Source organism: Gossypium hirsutum, chromosome A05 (assembly GCF_007990345.1).
Source record: "Gossypium hirsutum isolate 1008001.06 chromosome A05, Gossypium_hirsutum_v2.1, whole genome shotgun sequence".
Lineage (NCBI taxonomy): Eukaryota > Viridiplantae > Streptophyta > Magnoliopsida > Malvales > Malvaceae > Gossypium > Gossypium hirsutum.
Window position 1 is genome coordinate 3,241,873 of NC_053428.1, and position 21,127 is coordinate 3,262,999.

The 21,127-nt window shown below is 35.2% G+C and overlaps 2 protein-coding genes and 1 non-coding gene across 8 annotated transcripts; 2 read left to right on the top strand and 1 right to left on the bottom strand.

Moving 5' to 3' along the window:
* Positions 1–4,325: 4,325 nt before the first annotated feature.
* Positions 4,326–17,906, top strand: LOC107937729 (uncharacterized). Of its 5 annotated transcripts, none has more exons than XM_041112868.1 (17): positions 4,327–4,654; positions 7,588–8,123; positions 8,193–8,472; positions 9,014–9,312; positions 10,780–10,962; positions 11,158–11,582; positions 11,679–11,910; positions 12,030–12,124; positions 12,257–12,316; positions 12,392–12,480; positions 13,199–13,777; positions 14,114–14,188; positions 14,403–14,473; positions 14,557–14,614; positions 15,794–16,025; positions 16,267–16,844; positions 17,718–17,906. In XM_041112868.1, exons 2-17 carry the CDS (start codon positions 7,708–7,710, stop codon positions 17,760–17,762), a joined length of 3,717 nt encoding a protein of 1,238 aa, XP_040968802.1. In that variant the 5' UTR covers positions 4,327–4,654; positions 7,588–7,707; the 3' UTR covers positions 17,763–17,906. The 5 variants fall into 5 exon arrangements, with proteins under 5 accessions (XP_016726176.2, XP_040968802.1, XP_040968801.1 ...); XM_041112867.1 differs by having other exon boundaries at positions 11,158–11,513; positions 11,601–11,910; XM_016870687.2 differs by having other exon boundaries at positions 4,326–4,654; positions 11,158–11,910.
* Positions 17,825–19,044, top strand: LOC121229231 (uncharacterized). 2 transcript variants are annotated; one of them, XM_041112871.1, is made up of 5 exons: positions 17,901–18,029; positions 18,131–18,271; positions 18,372–18,448; positions 18,516–18,587; positions 18,808–19,044. In XM_041112871.1, exons 2-5 carry the CDS (start codon positions 18,257–18,259, stop codon positions 18,968–18,970), a joined length of 327 nt encoding a protein of 108 aa, XP_040968805.1. In that variant the 5' UTR covers positions 17,901–18,029; positions 18,131–18,256; the 3' UTR covers positions 18,971–19,044. The 2 variants fall into 2 exon arrangements, with proteins under 2 accessions (XP_040968804.1, XP_040968805.1); XM_041112870.1 differs by lacking the exon at positions 18,131–18,271 and having other exon boundaries at positions 17,825–18,029.
* Positions 19,045–20,808: 1,764 nt separating this feature from the next.
* On the bottom strand, positions 20,809–20,915 carry LOC121229933 (small nucleolar RNA R71). Its single transcript, XR_005927884.1, has one exon. It is a non-coding gene; the product is annotated as a small nucleolar RNA R71 (small nucleolar RNA).
* Between the last annotated feature and the right edge of the window lie 212 nt (positions 20,916–21,127).

The following is a 21,127-nucleotide window of genomic DNA, read 5'->3' on the forward strand; positions in this document are numbered from 1 at the left end:
ATGCTTCAATGTGTTAAGTTATATATATATATATATTCGGATGTATAATTTAGATATTGAGTTGAATTTGATGACTGAACTTTTTATACCGATGTGGGTTAAGGATATAGTTTATAAATTATTGAGCTGAATTTTTATGTGAATTCTATATACCATTATGATATACAACTCCCATGAATTGAGATTCTTTTGTTAAAGCTCAGTATCATTCGGTTTATCGTTAGTGACATAATTCAGACTTTACGTCTAGCAGGCTTAATGCCGGTGAAATTATTCAGACTATAAGTCTAGCAGGCTTAATGTCGGTGACACATTTCAGACTATAAGTCTAGCAGGCTTAATGCCGGTGACACATTTCGGACTATAAGTCTAGCAGGCTAAGAGCCGGTGTATTGAATCAGGTTTTAAAACCTAGCAGGCTAAATGCCGGTGAATCCGTTTAAAGCATGTGATAATATACAATTGATACCTCTATGATTTTGATTATATGAAATCGATGTATACATAAATGTTCAATCACATGATTTTAGTCATATTAACTTGATGAGCATATATATATACATATATTTGGTCTAAGCAATTGATAGATATGTATATATATATGTTGCATTCGGCATAGGTGGATATATTTATGTGTATGCATTCGGCATAGGTGAAAATAAATGTATGTATCTATGCATTCGGCATAGATGGGTATAGGTGCATATGTGCATTCGGCATTTATGGATGATAAGCATAAAAATTTGGCTTTTGATATATGTAGTTGAATAGTTGTATTTAAATGGATTCGATGAAGTGCGAACAATAAGTACTCTAGAAATCAGTATATGCTGTTAAGGATTATGCTAGTAACTTGATTATATGCATATAATGTATATACATTTGTCCGTTTATGTGTATTAGATAAATATACATCCTTTTTGACTTAAACAAAATGACTCAATAAAGTAGTGTTTGATTAGTAATCATATTTGATGATTGTAATTTCAATAAATTTACTTAAAGAATTATATGATTCTTTTATATGTATTATAGATATGCTGTAGACTTACTAAGCTATAAAAGCTTACTTTGTTTGCTTTCGTTCATTCGTTTTTATAGATTTTTTTTGGAGACGCGTTACGAGCTCGGGGATCATCAGCACCGTCCATCACACTATCAACTTCTTTTGGTATTTTGTTAAATATTTGAACTCGATCTTATGGCATGTATAGGCTTGATAATGTTTTGGATAATTTTGAATCCTATTGTGTAAATAGCAATGCGAAAAGAGTTTAACTTCCATGCTTGAATTTGATTATATATGTTCATGAATTGGACTTGCATTTGGAATTAGATATTAAAGTTATGTTTATGTGAGCTTGGTTTCGTAATGCCTCGTAACCCTGATTCGGCGACGGAGACGGGTTAGGGGTGTTACAGGTCATGTATTATTGTCTACACTCATTATTATATTGTATCTCATATTATTGATTCGTGAATTAAACCCCAACAAATTTACCCAACTTAGATCGTTTTATTTTATTTCAAACAAAATAACATACGTCGTTTAAATGTCGTATTCGCTACTATTCAAAAACGAAATTTCAAAATAAGACAATGTTTCGCGTTTTGGAACATTGAGGAATTGTGCCCTAACTTACGGAGTTTCGATTCTCTCGTTCGTTCTAAATAGCCAAATATCCTTTTGAGTTTTAAAATACACGAAATTCCAATTAAAATTGAAGATAAACTTGCGCTTGGGAGTTCATGGTATTGTGTCCTAACTTACGGGATGTGATACTCTGATATCTCGAGACGAGGAAATCTTTAATAATCGTTTTGAGCTAACTCAAGCATTTTTTAAAATCGACGTTAATAAAAAAGGATCACATTTTAAATTCGTTCTTGATTTTTAACTTTCGACTTTAGGAAATAACTAATCAATTTGGTACCAATTTTGGGCGTGACAAGGGTGCTAATCCTTCCTCGCATGACACCGACTCCCGAACCCATTCTTTCGAGTTTCATAGACCATAAACATTGTTTTAGTAAACTAAAATGTTTTATTAAAACAAAGGTGATCCGATCACAACTAATAAAGATCGGTGGCGACTCCCATTTTTCGTTTTCAAAATCAAGTCGATTCCCGTTTTTTTAAAAAATAGTTTCGACATATAACATGTAGAATTTATAAATACGGCGTAAAATATAAGTAGTAGATGTAACTCTTCACAAGAGTCCCTCGCGAGTTCCCTTTCTAACAATATTGTTATATGAACATTTCCCTTTCTAACAATATTGTTATATGAACATACATATATGCAAGGGAGTGTTAACCATCCGTGAAGTGTAACCATCCAGGGATGCGAGAACTGAGACGTCAGATGGTAGCCGCTCGTGAGGCGTAAATCTGACAACCTTTGAAAATGCAGCAAAGTTGATTGAGAGCTAAAAAGAAAACAACTGCTATTTCATTTATATATATGTACACACCCTCCTTGAAGTTATTTATGTGGAACCTTGCATGGGTCCTCCTTCAATTTTTTATTTTTTTTTGTACATATATATTCGAGAGGGGGTTACACCTTCATTAAGAACCCTTTGTGGTTCCCTCATAAAATGTTCATTATTTTTTCAATATAAATGCCCCCGTAAGGACACCTTTTCAAGTTTATAAATATATATATATATACACACAGATAGTACTTTTATTGTTTGAAAGAAGTATAGACCATTAATATCAGTAAATATGAATAGGCAAACTAGACTGCTAATTCCACTTGATACAAGTAAAATTCCTTAGAGGTGAGAACACTATAATCCCAAACTCCTATAACTACAGAGAAATTTATGTGAGCATAACGTTAAGCATACAACATATATAATTAAGTTTTCATGTATTCGAAAAGATTAAGAAGTCATGTCGCATAATAATAATTATGTTCAATTCCAAATATAATTATTCGAGTTCAAGCACAAATTAATTAAAAATATAAAATAATAATAATTCAATTAGGCTTGGGAACTATTGGAATTTTGTAGTACCATATGTATACATATATATTATAGCTACATTAAAAATATAGCAAATCCTATTGTACAATCGTGTTGTATTCGTTTGCACAAATTGGTTATAGAGCCATATTAATTAACAGATAAATAATCTAATTTTTAGAATTGATATGATGCAATAATATAAATGTGTAATATTAACCCTTAACTATGCAAGTAAAGTTATAACTTTTCTTTTTCTTAGCCCGCCTATGCTGGGAACCTCAAAGATTTTTTGCTTGCCTATGGCCCTCCAAGCATAAGTAAAATTTTAAGAAGATTAGATGTATTTGTTACAAAAACACACCTTTTTCTAATACCAAAACCCTAAATAGAAACAATGCCATTGATGGCATAACTTAGAGTTAATCAATCCAACTATATTAATGCTCCCCTCAAATGTTAGCATACCAAAAAATAAAATTAACCAATACGACCAATATTAGTATGATAATAAAACATAACTCATTAACAATGACCTACTCATCCAAAGAAAAAAATCATTGACCATGAGTAGAAATGCCAATGTTAATCCCATGGTTTTGGCAACTTTAAAGATGGTATCACAATTCAAATTAATTCATAGAAAAGCTTTAGAAAAAAATACTCACACATTAATATAAGATTAGAAAAAATTGATGATGCAAATAATAACAATGTAGAAACTCGATTAAAATTAGTTTCGGCTAATTAATAATAACCTAACACTATTAATAGCTACATTATGTATATAGAAAAGAATCACAGACCAACAATTTTATTTTAACCTCCATTAAGCTAAGGCACTTGAGAAAAAAAGACATTATGATCTACTAAGGTTGGATGTATTTATCAAAAAATATACCTTTAAAAATTATAATCTATTGAAAGTAATCCCCCTATAATATTGATATCTTTAAATATTTATAGCAGGGATGAGAATCTGATAGAAGACTTTAAATTGAGATAGGGATATAATAAACTTGTATAAAAATTATTTATTAACTCTTTTTCAAAATTAAGATGATTTTTAATATTTATGATCAAATATGATTCATAAAAAAAAACTATTAATTAATCATCTTTATTTCATATTTAACTTAATCAATTTTACATAATTAAATTCTTACAAGTTCACTCCAAATGTTTTCATTTCATTTTATTTGATCTAAATTTAGAAATTCTCGTATTTCCATTTGCCAACTAAAAGAAAAAACAAATCGAAGTCTTTTTTTTTTTTTTTTTGGTTTAACCGAAATGAGACATTTTACCGTTAAATTTTCACTAGGAGAAACATATCCCCAACTCCTCGCATTGCATTGCATACAACCCACGAGCTGTCTTAGGAGCCGGCTCAATATATATTTTTAATTACCAAAAAACCCCGTTCAGAAACCCCACGCCCTCGCATCCGAGGTACTACGGTTCATGGGCATAATCGCCATTTAATTTAACCCAATTCCATTGCCGATCAAAACACGGGCGCTTTTCGACCTCCATGGCCGTCTACAAACTTTCCAATTTCGATTTTGAGCTTCCAATCAATTACGTAAGCCGAATTCGTATCCGTAATTTAAGGAATTTAATTACCTTGCTTGATTTTGCAGCCTCCGCCGTCACCTCTTCTTGCGATTTATCGGAGGTAGATTTCTACTCACATTCTTGAATGCGAACTCTAGGGTTTTATTTTTGATAAAATCTTAAAATTTTTTGTTTTACTTCTTTGATTGAGTTTTTATTTCAGTTTTGTTTTCTAATAATTTTTTAATTTAATCTTTAGGTTTTTTTCCTGCAAATTTTGAGTATTATTCATTTTTTTTCTTTTGATGAATGAAGCATGATTAAGATGTACAATCGAGGAATTAGAGGATAAAATGGTAAAGTTTGAATTTAGACTCACTTTACTGTGATTAGTCAAAAAAGAAGAAATATGGAGGAATTTGACTTTGATAATGTTTTGTTCCTATCCTGTGATTCAATTCTAGCTTGATTGATTTGAAGTGCGGAAAGTTTAGTTGAGCCAATTATTTGTAATTTCAACTGACGAGCAATCTTGATTAGGCAATACTTAAAATGGGAATGAATCTCTTACTGTTGCGATGTTCTAGAAGTCTTTGCTGGTTGAAATTCCGGTTAGTTTTATGAGTAAAAGTGTTGGTCCTCGTACATTTTAAATATAAACATATATTCTGTTGATACAATATAAAGTATAGAATATTGTTAGCTGTAGCAGTTAGTTAAATAAAGACAGTATTGTTCTGTTTGAGTGTAATTAATGTGCAGCAATAGATTTATTGGGCTAATCTTTTGAACTTTGACCCTATCATATAAACTTAGATTAACGATTTAATATTCTTTTTCCTAAGATTGTAGGCATCCACCCTCTTCGGTAAGATAGTTAACGGTTCTAGGGGTACTCTCAACGGCACTATCTTATGAGTCAAGATGCTGGCTTGTCATGTTTGCATTCATTTATTTTCCATTTCACATTTCTTTGATAAGTTGTAATGTGTTAATGGTATGTTTGTAAAAGGCATTGCTGCACATATACCCTGATTGTCTTTTTATCCATCTATGATTCATGATACTGGTAATGTATGTGTAGGAAAACTAGTACGTTTAGAATTACCGACTCCAATGCTATTTTGGAATCCTAAGACTTAAGAGAGAAGGAAGAGAGATTTCCTAAAGAGAGAGAGAAATAGCAAATGCCTATATAATTTAGCTATAAGTATACAGGTAATGATATGTGTAGGAAAATTAATCGTTTTAGAATTACTGACTCCAATGCTATTTTGGATTCCTAAGAACAATTTCTGAATCTTCCTTTATGAACCGCCTAGGATCTACTTCTCATACAGCTTCTTCATATTTCTCGACTATGGAGCAACTGCTAAAGTCGTTCATCAATTTTCACACTTCAAATCGTAGGTTCTTGGTGGATACCCAAGGATTATCTGAGGAGTTCAAAAGAGAACCTTCTAAACATTTCTTGTTAATTTCCACAAGTATATGTTTGTATCTATATAGCATATATCTCAATCCTATTAGGAATAGGCCTTTTATAGCACTTATGTTAAACTCTATTAAAAATAGCATTCTAACTCACCTCATATTAGGGGTTAGATAATGCCTATGTGGATGTAATTATGGGTCTGGATACACATTACTGAACCCAACAATATTCTTGTTTTGCTACATGTACGCTACAAAGATGGGCAGACAACCTTAACATCAATCTTCTAATAGGTCATTTAATGCAATTGAGGGTGATCTAGGTGGAGTTAAGCAGTTTAGAAGTTTAATCACATAAAAAATATTCACAGTTTCTTGGGTTGTTCATTTGTAATTTTATACTTATGTGGGTTTTGCTGGTGAGTGCTCTAAGGGAACTTTTTAAGGTTTGTTAAGATACTATTTATAGTAAAATTCTTTGTATTAAATGCAGTACTGGACTTTTAATGCAAGAAATTCCATTGCATTGGTAGAAAACATTACTTGATATGATAACCTTAAAAGAGTGCTCTTTAGGCACTTGTTAGCAAAACCATATTATTCAAGGCAATTCCTTTTTGTTTAATTATTTACCAATTATGAGGCTTATGGAATACCCTAAATATTTATTTGAGCTCAGTTCTTGGTAGCTTCTGGATATTGAGATTATTGTGTGAATTAGAGCATTGAGTGTTACTTAGAATTTGAAGCTGATTGTGCATCTGTGGCACTTTGCTGGCTGTTTTTATGAGGTTAGGGTCACCTTAAAGTAAGGATTGAAAGTCATTTAAGCTGCATTTGATGAGAAATGGTATCATTTAACCCTCATATATGGAAGGAAGAGAAGAATGAAATTCAAATCCAAATTGTTGCATACAGTAATTCTGTAGTTAAGGAGCAAAAAGTTGCTTTAATAAAATATCTGTGAACAAGGATATTTGTTGGAATTTAGAGGTTCGACAACCTAAATATTGACAATTCTATGTTTTAAATAGAATCTAACCATGCCCCATGAGCATCTTTGAGCTCAATGATAGAATTGGAATTATTTGATTCTACATGTGGCCATTTATGGGACAAGAAAAAAATAAAACAATGGCAGTGGTAGAGGTTGAGTTTGATGAATGATTGCCTAAAATGCCGTATAGTATATGAATCTAGATGGGAAATATATTTTTGGATGACCTGTTTGTTGTCTGTTGAGTCTCATTGTTTAATTGATTGTTGTCTTTTCTATGAATTATGTCAGCCATTTCTACCAGATTCGTTGGCAACTTTATTTTCTGAAGGTTTCCTTTTTGTTGTTGCTGTTTCACTGATTTCATTTGTTGTATTTATTTGGGGTGAAGAGGGTAAAAAATTTATGGCACACATAGTGCAAGGTGATTAATCTCATCTTATTTCATTGGCATTTGATTTTTCTTTATAACTACTAGTGATTATTTTATGGCTTAATTTTAATCTACTACTAGTTGTACTTTGCTATATGTGCATTCTGCATAAAACAGAAGTTTGAGGAACTACTGAGTGGATTTGGAATCTAATACTACTTTTATATAATTGGTTTTTCCTCTTTTGCAGATAAGTTGTCATTGTCCTTAAGAGTTTAAATCAACTTCATGTGCTGTTGTACTACAATTTTGTCATGCACTGCTGTATTTATTGGCTTTCTAAAATTGTGGGTTTGCAAAATCTGATGCAATGACAATGTCTAGCAAGTTTGATCTGTCTTCTGGTAGCCCGGATAGGCCACTGTACACCAGTGGGCAGCGTGGAGCCTACTTAGCTGCTCAGCTTGACAGATCAGGTAGCTTTCACGAGACCATGGAGAACCAAATTCTACCTTCTCTTTCTGGTATGTCAAGGAGCAGTTCTATAGTAGCCCAAGAAGATGTATCCAACTTCTTCCAATGCCTGCGTTTCGATCCAAAGGTGGTTGCTGCTGATCATACGTCTAGTCGCCAAGGAGACTTTAAACGGCACATTAATGTTGCTCTTGGCATTTCTGCTGATGAATCTCCTACTGTGTTGTCAAAAGGCAAGTTGCTGACTTCTCCCATACCTGAGGAAATCAAACGACTTAAGGCTGGTCTACGTGATTCTTCTGTCAAAGCGAGGTAGTTCTTTGTAGATTTTGTATTTTGTATTGAAGTTTTCATTAGTTGTTAATATGAATTAGTTAACAGGGAGCGTATGAAAACTTTCAATGAAGCCTTATCAGTATTCAACAAGTTTTTTCCAAGCATACCATCTAAGAAGAGATCTCGATCAGATAGCTTTTCTGGTGACCGATCTAATGCCTTGTTATCTAGTGATCGGTCCATCTTGGGGCCTACCATTGGCAAGATGGGAATGCATAATCTTTCTGTTGCTGGAGATTTTGAATTTGATCAGCAGCAGTCAGAAGAAAGGCCTAAAAATGTTGTTCCAAGTAAACGAACTCGAACTTCTCTGGTGGATCTCAGGGTTTGTATTTTTTATACCTTCCATCTCTATGCATTTTCTATCATGGTAGTCTCATAATTCCATGCTGTTATTGAGCCATATATAGCTTATTCACTAAGCTTGTACGGTGGTTGCTTTACATGTGCCAAGTATGGTTGGGATCAAAGATTGCCATGTCCCAATGTAGTTTTCATTATCAATATTACTTATTTTATTCCTTCTGTCTGGTGTACCATTCGCGTTTCTATGTTACTAGGTGGTGGTGGGTGATTTGTTCTGTTTAGTCTTCCTTGTTATTAGATTTCCTTGTTTACTTTGATCATTGTGTTAGTACTTGTGTATGTGAGTGATATGAAACCCTTTTCCTGTACAAGAATCCACATGATATTCTGTTTTACACGCACTAATATGAATATGGTTTTACATTTCTTTTCTTACTCTTCTGCATAGTTGCAATCTTTGGTCTCATCTCGGTGGCTTGGTGCCCAATGTGCATTTGGTATGCCATTTTTGCATCATTGTTTCTTGAAGAGACAACTTAACATTTGTTCAATGAATCTAGATGGATATGCGGAACAATGCTTTAGTTAAGCAGCCTGGTAATGCAGATAGGGAAAGGGAACTGCTCAGGGTGTCAAATAGTGGTGCAGTTCAGGGTGAGGATCGAACTGTATCAGGTGGCATCGATGGATGGGAAAAGGCAAAGATGAAGAAAAAGCGTTCTGGGATAAAAATTGATTTATCTCCTAGTATGGTATCAGCTAAACCTGTGGAAGGGTACCGGGAATCTAAACAGGGAATACAGCAAAGGGCTGTTTCTGATGCTCGATCAAGGTTAAATAATGAATCCCATGGCTTCAGGTAGGGCTGCTGAAAGTGCTTCTGTTGTGCATATGCCATGGCCTTTATTGAATGCTTGCCTTGATAATATCTATTAAGGGCATGCATAGGAGTAGCAGGACAACCACCCTTGAATACTAGTAACCCCTATTATCATTGTAAGCTTTTATCATTACAATCTTAATAACATAAGAATTATCAATGCAATTCAGTGTTGCCATAGCCATGTTGGACTGGCCTGTCAGACTGGTCAAGAATCACTCAGTTAAACTGGACCGGAGTCAGTATTGAACTGGTTTTAGGTATTTGTTTTATTATTTAATCTTTTCTTATAAATTATGTGGTTTGAACCCTTGACAACTTACCTTTTCATTAATGCCTAAACCATTAAGCCAAATGCCTGTTTTTCATAATTATTCACTATACTTGATACTTGTTTAACGTCAAGATCATGTTTCTAACAATAACAACCCTATTTAATTAAATCTGCCAGTTGAACGGGTAGGACTGGGAACGCCACCAGGTCAACCTCCAGTCCTGTTTTAAAAACATTGGTTTAATACCCAATATATTATGATCGAAATCTTCTGCCAACTGCCAAGAGATTTGTTGGGAGGGCTTCAATCATAATAATGATGGCAGTAGTAGCTTTTGTCAATATTCTCTTCTAACCTAATTTATCATGCTGGAATTGCTTTCTTTCATCCTCTTACTTTTTAATTGCTTATCTTCGGGGAAGATGTACTGAATGACAGATATTGAGCTTATATTTTATGCTTCTAAGGTTCTTTTTTAATCTGATTCCATTTGCATATTTGTTTTTCAAGTTTCTTATCCTATTGAGCGTGCTGTTAATGATAATGTCAGGGTGAGTAACAATATAATAATGGTAACTCTTTGTTTATTATTTCATATTCATTAATTTGCTTTTGCCACGTTTTATCACTGCGCTGTCTTTTCCTTATTTGGCATGCTGGTCTGTTGAGATTTAAAATCTCAGTCCATGATATAGAGTTCTATATTAGGTGAGGTTGCTTATGGCTTTAGTGTGTAGGACATCCAACAAATGCCCTAAAGGTATGTTTACACTTGAAAGATTTGCCAGAGAAGTATAAGATGGTAGATTTACTAATTTTTACTATCTGTGTTTTCTCAATATAAAACATCCAAACCCTTTGTTGTAATCTATCTTGCATATAATGTTTTGAGAGGTAGATTACTTTTGTCATGATTTGACCTAACCTTCTCATTAAGATCTAAGCGCATAATTTTCAGACAGATAGAGCAAGAACTTTTATTGGGTCCGCCGCCTCACACTATAGAGGGATGCAATTTCCTTAATAGATTATCATAACGTGGCTTTCTTGTGTGCTATTTCTTCAAATCTTCTATTTGGAGCATTCAGTGAATTGAGCCTTCCTTTTATTTTAATTTTCTAAGCTTTTGATGAATCTTATTCCTTTATATTAATAAATGTATACCTTGCAGGTCAGGAATTGCTAATGGATCTGTTGGAGTAGGAAAATTGGAAGGTATCTCGCTGCCGACTGGCTTGGGTCCACGCTCGTCTAACCCTAGGTCTGATCCAGACAACAGCTCCCCTCTCAGTGATCGGAGAGATCGTCCTGTTGCTTCTGATAAAGAGAGAGTGAATATCAGAGCTGTTAACAAGTATGCATAGCCTTCGTCATACATAATTCGTTTTCCACATTTGCATAGATTTTTCTGGTCCATTTCTATTTTATAAAGCCTTTGTTTTTGTCATTTGGTGCAACTCTATTTCTGGCTCGTGGAGTACTTTTCCTTTTCTGGCCTTACTGCAATATGCATACTTATTTCTATGCCCTTTTTTCTGCTAAAATGCAGGATGAATGTCCGTGATGAATTTAGTTCAGGTAGTCCTACTTCAAGCTCAAAAATGAATGCATCTGTTCGTGGTCCTCGATCAGGGTCTGGGGTTAGTCCAAAGTTGTCGCCAATTGTTCATAGGGTGGCATCAAATGACTGGGAGCTTTCTCACTGTACAAATAAACCACCTACTGCTGGTGGAGCTAATAACCGAAAACGCACGACATCAGCTAGGTCTTCATCACTACCTGTCACCCACTGGGCCAGCCAGAGACCACTGAAGAGCTCTCGTAGTGCAAGACGAACAAATATTGTTCCTATTGTTTCAAGTAATGATGAAACACCGTCGCTGGATGCTATGTCTGATATGGCAGGTGATGAAACTGGGTCAGGATTTGCTAGACGCTTATCAAGCAATTCTCCCCGACAAGTTAAACTAAAAGGTGATGCCTTATCTTCAGCTACTCTTTCTGAGAGTGAGGAGTCCGGGGCTGCAGAAATTAAATCTAAAGAAAAGGTGAAAATTTCGGATGAAATAGATGAGAAAGCTGGACGGAATGTTCAAAAGGTATCCCCTTTGGTCTTGCCATCAAGAAAGAATAAGCTGATGACTGGAGAAGATACGGGAGATGCTGTACGTCAACAAGGGAGGACTGGACGGGGTATTACTTCTTCAAGATCTCTTATGCCAATTATGGTTGAGAAGTTTGGCAATGTGGGAACAGCAAAACAGCTCAGAAGTGCCAGGCTTGGCTTGGATAAGGCTGAAAGGTTAAATATTTCTTCCTACCCATCCACCTTCCTTTTTCTCCAATAATATTTCTTTTATTGCGGTCTAGAGCCATCATTTTTTCAGATTGAAATCTCAGTTTGATGAATTTTTTCTTCAGCAAGGCTGGTCGTCCTCCAACTAGGAAGCTAACTGACCGCAAGGCCTATGCACGCCAGAGGCATGTAGCTATCAGTGCAGCTGCAGATTTCCTTGGTAGTTATGCTTCAAACTAACTAAGGAACTTCCTTGAATTCTTAAATATACGATGCTTACAAAAATTTTTGAATTCTAAGTCTTCTACCACATGTTTGTGGCTTCTAATCACTCTTGGTGCAATTTCCTTAGTTGGTTTGGAGGATGGACATGAAGAGTTGGTAGCTGCTGTAAACAATCTTATTAATTCTGGTAGTGTCTTTTGTGTTAATTTTTTGTTAATTTCTGTGGTGCAAAATTCATTGATTGATTTTACTTCCATTGCAGCCCATGCCTTTCCAAACTCCTTTTGGAGGCAGATGGAGCCTTTTTTTGGTTTCATATCTGATGCAGATATTGCCTATTTGCAGCAGCAGGTATTGTTCCTTGTCCCCCCAATTAAGATTGGTTTTTACTGCTATTATAACACCTTAGAAAGCATATTTTTACTTAAAATATCTTGTTTGGATCTCCTTTAATATATTACCCTTTTTATCAAAAGAAAAAAAAAAAGGCTCATTAGGAAAACCATTTGGATTATATCTTTTACTGAAGTGATTTAGATATGAATTACTGGCTGCAGTTTATGTCCCTTTTCGGCCAGGGTGGGGTGATTTCTTTTTTATAGGGGAAAGGAGGAATTGAACCTAGACCTTGTCCCTCCATTGCCTCTAGTACAGACATTGCCATTATTAATGTCTTCATCAAATTTTGAAGAAAGCCATGAGATAAATAAATAAATAAATATATTTCTATTGACCTGCTGATATATATTAGGTATTGGTGGCTACTTTTCAAGAGTTCTTATTTGATTTTGGTAAGAATAGCATGTAATCTTAAAGTTTACCATGTGAAATTTATTTATTTACGTCATCAAGTTATGAGATTTCTCTGCAGCCACATATCTTTGAAATATTGCTACAAAAGGGGGGGGGGGGATGAAAATAGAATGCCTAAACCTTTTCTGCATACACTATTTCCAGTGAAATGGGTAGGAGTAGCATAGTCACAGATTTACTTACAACTTCGTGTTCTTATTGAATTGCATAAAATGTTTATGGTTTCACTGTGATTGAAGTTTAAGACATCTTATAGGGAAATTACGAACTCGCCAAATTGGGATCAACACCAGTTCCTTCTATTACAAACGGTTGTCATACCATCCCCAATGGATGTGGGTTGCTTGAACAGGAAAGAGATGGCAGAATTGCTGCTGTAATACCAGATGGTGAAGTCGTTTCACCACAATTGGTACTGGATACTGGAGACAAAAATGTGATTTCTCTCTGTCAGAGATTTATAGCAGCTCTAATTCCAGAAGAAGTAAGTGACTGTGGAAATGAAGACCTTCCATGCGATGCTTATGGAACTGGATTTGAGATGGATGGAGAATTGGGATCCAATGGTTTGAGTCATATTGTTAACTTCCAGTCTACTGGGCATACTTCGTTTAATGGTTATAGGATAACTGGGAAGCCAGAACATGATGATTCTGAAATTGATATGTTGAGAAACGCAGAAATTCACTCAAATTTTAGCCCATCCTTGAATGGCACTTTTGGAAACCAACCGATGCTTGGCTCGGTTTGTTCAGAATTCCAGTATGAGAGTATGAATATAAATGAGAAACTCCTTTTGGAGGCCCAAAGTGTTGGAATTTTCTTAGAACCACTGGTTGGTCTGCTTCTACTTGAATATTTACTTTAAATGCTGCATTAGCCTTTTGTTGCATAATATTGTTTCATCCAGCTCTTACCCTTTCTCTTTTTTGTTGTTTCCAAATCAATAAATATCATGATCTAGCAATGTAGTCTGTGTTTTTCTATCGTTATCTGAATAATGGTTGTTTGTTAAATGGTGGACGTCTGCACACTGCAGCTTCTCATCATCTTCAAGGGTGATATTTTGGACACTGTGATGGTTTACACTGGATGTTTTTGTCTTTTTCTTTTCATTTACTCTAGATGTTTGTTAATGTATTTAACTTTGATGTATTTCATTGTTTTTCAGCCTGATGTAGCACAGATGGAGGATGATGAAATTTGTGCAGACATTAGTAAGCTAGAGGAGAAGCTCAATGAACAGGTAGTTTCTCAATTGAATTATTGAAGCTCTTTTATGGAATCATATAATTTCTTTTTATTTACATTACTGTCTTCACCCTTCCTTTTATGATAGCTGCCATTAGATATAGAACAGGTTCTTTCTGCTATGCCCTGCTACTTATTATTGGATTTTCTGTCATAAAGTTCAAAACTTGTTCCAAGTTCATTTTGTAATTTCATTGTGAATGCAATAGGTTTCAAAGAAGAAAGGCCTGCTTGAAAAGCTGTTGGAAACTGCCACAGAAACAAGAAGAACTCAGGAGAAGTATTGTTTTATCCCTTCTCTTCATATGGTTTGTGCATTTGCCTATTTATCTAGTGTATTCTTTAACATATCTTTTTTTTCAGGGGATTCGAACAGTTTGCTCTTGACAAACTTGTCATGATGGCTTATGGGAAGTACATGGTAATTATCTTAATGTTCTGTCTCCCACTTATTTTGGTTCTTATTTACACACAGCCATGTACTATATTGCTTTTACTCTTTGTTTCTCTTGAAGTACCTATGCCCGACACATGGTATGTGGATATGACCTCTGAGAATCCTCCAAATACATGGAAAAACTTTGAAAATCTGACCATACCTATGTCGGATACATACCCATGATGAGTCCTAGTAGGATAGGTCAGACATAGAATGCTTAATGTCTTGGCTGCCAGAATCAAGTCTGTTGTTCCAAAATTATTTAGTCCTTTGACTTGAGAATATGGAAACTAAGCTTGGTAATAAGAAAAGCCAAGATTTCAAGGAAATAGTTGTGTGGGTGGCTAAAACTAACAAAGAAAGAGAATAAGTAGAAAAAATTGATGCAAATGGGTAGAATGGAAATATTGTTGACTTTATTTAACCAATTGAACCAAATATAAAATACATATTTATAAATAAATTTGGTGAAGATCTTCTATGTCACAGGAAACAACTACCTCCAATTAGGTATTCAAACTTCTCATGGTATTCAGATACTGAAGAGACAACGTAGTTCCTGAAAAATCTTTTGGTTTCTAAGTTCCAAGTAGATATTTTGAACATGTTTTAGCCATGACTATAGTGTGGTTGAGTGCTTTTTCCTTTGAGGCTGGGTACTCTGTCCTTCCACTTCCTCGTATTTATGCTTGGGTGTTCTATTTGTCTTTCTCAGGAATCAACTGTTTTCTCATCTTTTGTGTCTCTGAGGTTTAGATAATGGAAATTTTTTTTGAAGTTTTATGAAGATGTTGGCCAGCAGAAGTTTATCTATTAACTCTTACATTCTTTTCCTTCTATTTAGCTGCATACATGGTGAAGATAATTAAAATACTGAGAACTGGATAGCAGTTAGAGATTTTTGTTTAAAAATTATATTATAGATAGGATATTTTCTCAAAATTTGAATTTGCTTCTAATTTTTCTCCTCTCAAGTGTTTTCCTAACAAGGTGGATAGATCTGCTTGATTCTCTGTGTTATTGCATTCTATTTCCATTGAGAATTATTATCTAAAAGTTGGGACTATTTATTTACCCATTAGTTATTATGCTAGATGCTGACATATAATGAAATGATGTTGGTATTCAGCTTTTGATAACTTATCAATAATCTTGTAATAGAGTTGTTGGGGTCGTAATGCTGGTGGGAAGAGTTCCAGTAACAAAACGATCAAGCTAGCTGCCTTGGCATTTGTTAAACGGACATTAGATCGATATCATAAATTTGAAGATACAGGCAAGAGCTGCTTCGATGAGCCCATGCTTAGAGACATGTTTCTTTCTGGGTTTTTCCTGAATGATGGTGAATCTGGGAAGCCCTGTTCAAATAGCTCTATCCGTTCTAGAGTTTCAGGTATTTGCTTGATTTATATGGAAAGAATACACACTTTATTGTGTCTTCGTATTTGCTCTTCATTCTATGTATATATAATCATCTGCAAGATGGACCTTATGGTACTTTTGCAGTCTGCAGAGCTGTCTTCTCTTTCTTCTTTCTCCATTTTTTGTCCTATGAGATATTTCAGCTGCATATTGGTACTTTGGTCTTTTATGCAGCTTCTGTTGTTTCTCACACTCAACTACTTATCTGGCAGGTCAAAATGGGGATAGCTATGCTGTTAATTCGCCTGATCTGCTTCCACCCACAAATCGGTTATCTGGTCAAACTGCTGTTAAAGATGACTCATGGTCTAACAGGGTGAAAAAGAGAGAGTTATTGTTGGAGGATGTAGTTGGTGGTACTTCTTTTTCAGGCAATGCAAAAGGTAAGAGGAGTGAGAGAGACAGAGAAGGAAAGGGACATGGTAGAGAGGTTTCATCTAGAAATGGGACTAATAAGATTGGCCGACCAGTGTCCAATGTTAAGGGGGGAAGGAAATCAAAAGCAAAGCCTAAGCAGAAAACTACCCAACTATCTGTTTCTGTAAATGGCCTTCTTGAGAAGATGCCTGAGCAACCCAAAACATCAACTTCTGTATCAAAGTTAACTGAGATAACTGCCAACAATAATGCCGGAGAAAAAGATGAGTTTAGCCTGGATGTATTGGATGACTTGCAGCTACCAGGACAAGATCTGGGTTCATGGTTGAACATTGATGATGACGGGTTACAGGATCATGACTTCATGGGCCTTGAAATTCCCATGGATGATCTTTCTGACTTGAATATGATGGTTTGAGTTGCTTTCTTTGTATATTCTTGTTTCATTATACTGTTGACAAGCAAATTCATAGTCACTGTCATCAAGAAATGACCATTACATGGATAGATGTTTGACTCTCTGGTCCACAGTTAGGTTACATAGATTCTTTGTAGACTTCTCCACAGTTTATTTTTGAGCGAACCATTTGGATGTCTTGAATTTTTCTCAAGTTGGTGATTTTGAGTGTAAAGATCTTTTGTTCCTACCAGTTAGTTATGTCTTAGCAATTACATAGTAGCAAACCCTGTATCCTGGCTGTAGCTTTTACAAACCAGAGAGCAATGCTCTTCTTGTACATAGATTTATATTCCTAATAAAATTAGCTTTTTGTCCAGTTTAATTATACCATGCAAACATAATCATATATTTGGTTTATGGATCTTTATTTCACTTTGCCAACTGCAACCGCAGTTACAAGTTGCTATATCATATGTATCAGTTTTCCCCAGGTTTATTCATGAATTAGAGAGGTTTAATCCAGATCTTAATTCAATAATTGAATGCGTTTCTTCAATCAGGAATAAATGCTTTTGGTACTGAATGGGACTCTTAGCTCTGTACTTTTCTTGTTTTATTACTTGAAGTAGCAGAGTTTCACTTAAATATCCCAGGAACTATGGTTAGATCTTTATCTACTTATTAACCTCATACTAAAAAGGTTGTGGCGTCAAATTTGAGCTTCCTTTTACTGTGTTTCTAAGGTACTGGGTTTTTACTGTCCTATTGATTTGTGATACTAGGAGGTTATGCTTTAATTCACTATTTGTAATTAATTTTGCATTTCATTCTTTCCCTCCAACCTCTTGCTCTCTCTCTAAGTACAGAAGTCTAAAATGTTTGCAGGTGAAATTGTTCTCTTGGATACTAGCATCTGAGATTGTATGCTAGAATGCCATCGGCCACATTCTGATAAACCTGGCATTACCAGGGAAGTAAATCCAGAACACCCCGTTCTTATCTTGGCTGTAAACATCACCATGCATTTACATTGTCGTTTAGAATTATTTTTCCAAGAGCAAATATCTGCATTTCTTTATCTTTTTTCTTTATTTGAAAGGCAAGGCATGATCGCGAGGACAGTGTTGAAAGCTTAGCTGTAAAGGCTCATGTTCTGTAATGTTCATCCACTGCAGTTTGAAGCTTACATTTGATATGGTATTTATCATTCTCAACTTGCGTGATATAAAAAGTCCGAGAATTTTGTCTCATCCATGTTGAGAATTAACTTCCCTATAATTTCTTCTCTATAACTGTAGATTTTAGGCTTGAACACACTGTTACAAATGGTCCTACCCAAGGCCTTCAGCTTGGAACCCAAGACCAATATCCTAATTTTAGTCATTTTCCATGCATTATAATATTTCAAATGTCTGCTTCACTTCATGTCAAAATCTCGGGTTTGTCTTCTTGGTGTATGTTTAATTACTTAGACTGTCTCACGGTGCTATATGTTATTTATGTATTGGCATCCTCAATTATCATGTTTAAAAATCGCAGGATTTGGCTGAAACTCGTGACTTGCAATTTGCAAACGGTTTGCATGGTTACTTCAGTAAGGGCCAGATGATTCTGAGGTACACTTCTTTGATTTACTTGTTGAGAACTTTGATTTGATCGCAAACTTTAATGAATTTTATTCAGATTCTTGAAATTAATCCAGCATGTTATGGTACAAGGATCAAGTTGCAAAGCCAAAAGATTAAAATTGTCAAGGTTGGCCCGTTTACTCTGTTCATTTTAACAACTAATTCAGAGTGTACCCTCCTTTTTGCATCCTTGTAATTTTTTTTTTCTTCCTTTCTATTAAAAGATGTTGATAAACGCCAAATTATACATATCTATACCCCAAATACTTAGCATATTTATAGATGTCTATTACTAGATTTGTGGATTTTGGTACTCTTAATCCGGTTATTTCATGTTTTGTACTCAGGAGAGCACCAAGAGTAAAACGAGCTAAAAAGAGACAAAACGGACCAAATCGAGAAGATGACACACGGGCATCTCACACGCCCGTGGCCTTCAGGGGTGTCGACCAAGGTTTTCACGATTCACACGGCCTGGCCATTGAGCCCACATGGTCGTGTGCAATTTAACAGATCGAACACGGCCTGGTAAATACGTCACACGGCCGTGGCACACGGGCGTGTCCCTTTTTCAAAGAGTTGTATTTTACACGGAAAAGGGTACTTAGGGAGGAAGAAAGCCAACCCAAAGCCTATATAAACACCTTAAGTGTGACCTAGAAGGAGGCCGCTCTTTCCAGAACTTTTCTGGAATACAGAACCACACGCCGGGAATTACTTGAAGGAAGTCAGATGATCCATCTCAAAAGCCGGAGCTACACCAAGACTGAAGATCTCTCTCAGAATTCCTTCGGGGGTTTTAGAGTTTTCTTTATGATTTGTTATTTTCATACTTTTGAGATGTACTCTTATTTTATTATGAACTAAACCCCTTAGATACCTAAGGGGGATAAAACCTATGATGGATCTTGTTATTATTATCTGAACTGTATGATAAATACTTGATTTGTTTTTAATTATGTGTTCTTAATGCTTGAGTTAATATTCCGGGTATTAATTCATGATTTGATGTGCTTATGCAGAGGAGGAATAGACTCTGCCTAAGAGTAGATTTGGCATAATTAAGCGGAGTTAATCGAACGCCTAGAAATAGGGTTACGAGATTTTACCGGATTAGGGTGAAACCTAATATGGGAGTCCATAGAGTGATTTACTGCTTCCCTAGGGGCTTTAATTAAGAAAGAGATTTCGATTAATTCAACTGAGGGTTAGACGTTATTAGTCTCGAAAGGGAAAATAACATAGGTTAGGGAGTCTCACGGATCAAGTCAAGTGAATAAATCGTCCGGTTCAGAGTCAGATAACAAGTGAAATCTAAGAGGATTCCTCCTTTAGGTGTCGTCTTTCTCAATTGCTTCTCTTCAAGTCTTTTTCCAAATTTTCTCTTTGCTTTAATTAAATTAGTTAATTAGTTTAGATAATTAGTTTAATAAACAAACCCTTTTATTTCTAGGTTAGATAATAAAAAGATAGTTATTGCTAGTACTTTTGGTTCCCTTAGGTACGATATCCCGGTCTTGCCGTTACTATACTATTGTTCGATAGGTGCGCTTGCCTTTTCGTCGTGATAATAGTTAGTCTAGGTTTGATCTTTATTATAAATATTTATTACTTGTTACGAATCACGCGATCAAGTTTTTGGTGCTGTTGTCTGGAACTGAAATATTAGGAACACTAAATTTTTATTACTTTAGCCATTTATTTTTCTTACAATTTTATTTTAGCTTATTATTTATTAATTTACTTTTTCTCTCTCTTGGCAGGTTTTTATAGTTTATAACTAGAAGAAACCCATCAAGACCATTACTTTTTTACGAAGAAATCGATCGCACAGTTCGTAGAAATGTAAGAGAAATAAGGCGTAGTTTACACTACACAGAGAACGAGCGAGAAGACGATACTCAAACCTCAACCAAAGAGATGGCCAAAAATCCAAGCGATCAGCTACCTCTTGCAATTGCAGCTAATCAAAATCCTGCTCCACGTACTATGTATGACTATGCTAAACCTTCTTTAACAGGAACTGAGTCTAGTATAGTTAGACCTGCTATTGCTTTGAATAATTTTGAACTAAAACCTAACACAATTCAGATGATACAGCAGTTTGTTCAGTTTGATGGTTTGCAGGATGAGGATCCCAACACGCACTTGGCGAATTTCTTAAATTTTGCGATACATTCAAAATTAATGGCGTTTCTGATGATGCCATTCGTCTTCGGTTATTTCCCTTTTCACTGAGAAACAAAGCTAAACAGTGGTTAAACTCATTACCACGAGGGTCTATCACTACTTGAGAACAAATGACCGAGAAATTTTTACTAAAATATTTTCCACCAACTAAAACGGCTAAATTACGTAATGATATCTCTTCTTTTGTGTAGATGGATTTAGAAACACTTTACGATGCATGGGAGAGATACAAGGACTTACTGAGAAGGTGCCCTCACCATGGGTTACCGCTTTGGCTGCAAGTTCAAACGTTCTACAATGGTGTGAATCCCTCGACAAGACAAATGATTGACGCAGCTACTGGCGGAACCATCAACAATAAAACACCGGAAGATGCCTATGAATTTATAGATGAGATGTCACTGAATAACTATCAGCGGCAAGTTATGAGGACAAAGCCAACAAATAAACAGCCGGTGTTTATAACATCGATTCAGT

Excerpts from the sequence above, each read along its gene's own strand:
- LOC107937729 (XM_016870687.2), top strand. The coding sequence starts at position 7,708 with ATGACAATGTCTAGCAAGTTTGATCTGTCTTCTGGTAGCCCGGATAGG. Across the intron at positions 10,963-11,157 it reads AATATCAGAGCTGTTAACAA|GATGAATGTCCGTGATGAAT; the intron begins GTATGCATAGCC and ends GCTAAAATGCAG. Across the intron at positions 11,911-12,029 it reads GGCTTGGATAAGGCTGAAAG|CAAGGCTGGTCGTCCTCCAA; the intron begins GTTAAATATTTC and ends TTTTTTCTTCAG.
- LOC121229231 (XM_041112870.1), top strand. The coding sequence starts at position 17,991 with ATGTTCATCCACTGCAGTTTGAAGCTTACATTTGATATG. Across the intron at positions 18,030-18,371 it reads TGAAGCTTACATTTGATATG|GATTTGGCTGAAACTCGTGA; the intron begins GTATTTATCATT and ends TAAAAATCGCAG. Across the intron at positions 18,588-18,807 it reads AAAAGATTAAAATTGTCAAG|GAGAGCACCAAGAGTAAAAC; the intron begins GTTGGCCCGTTT and ends TTTTGTACTCAG.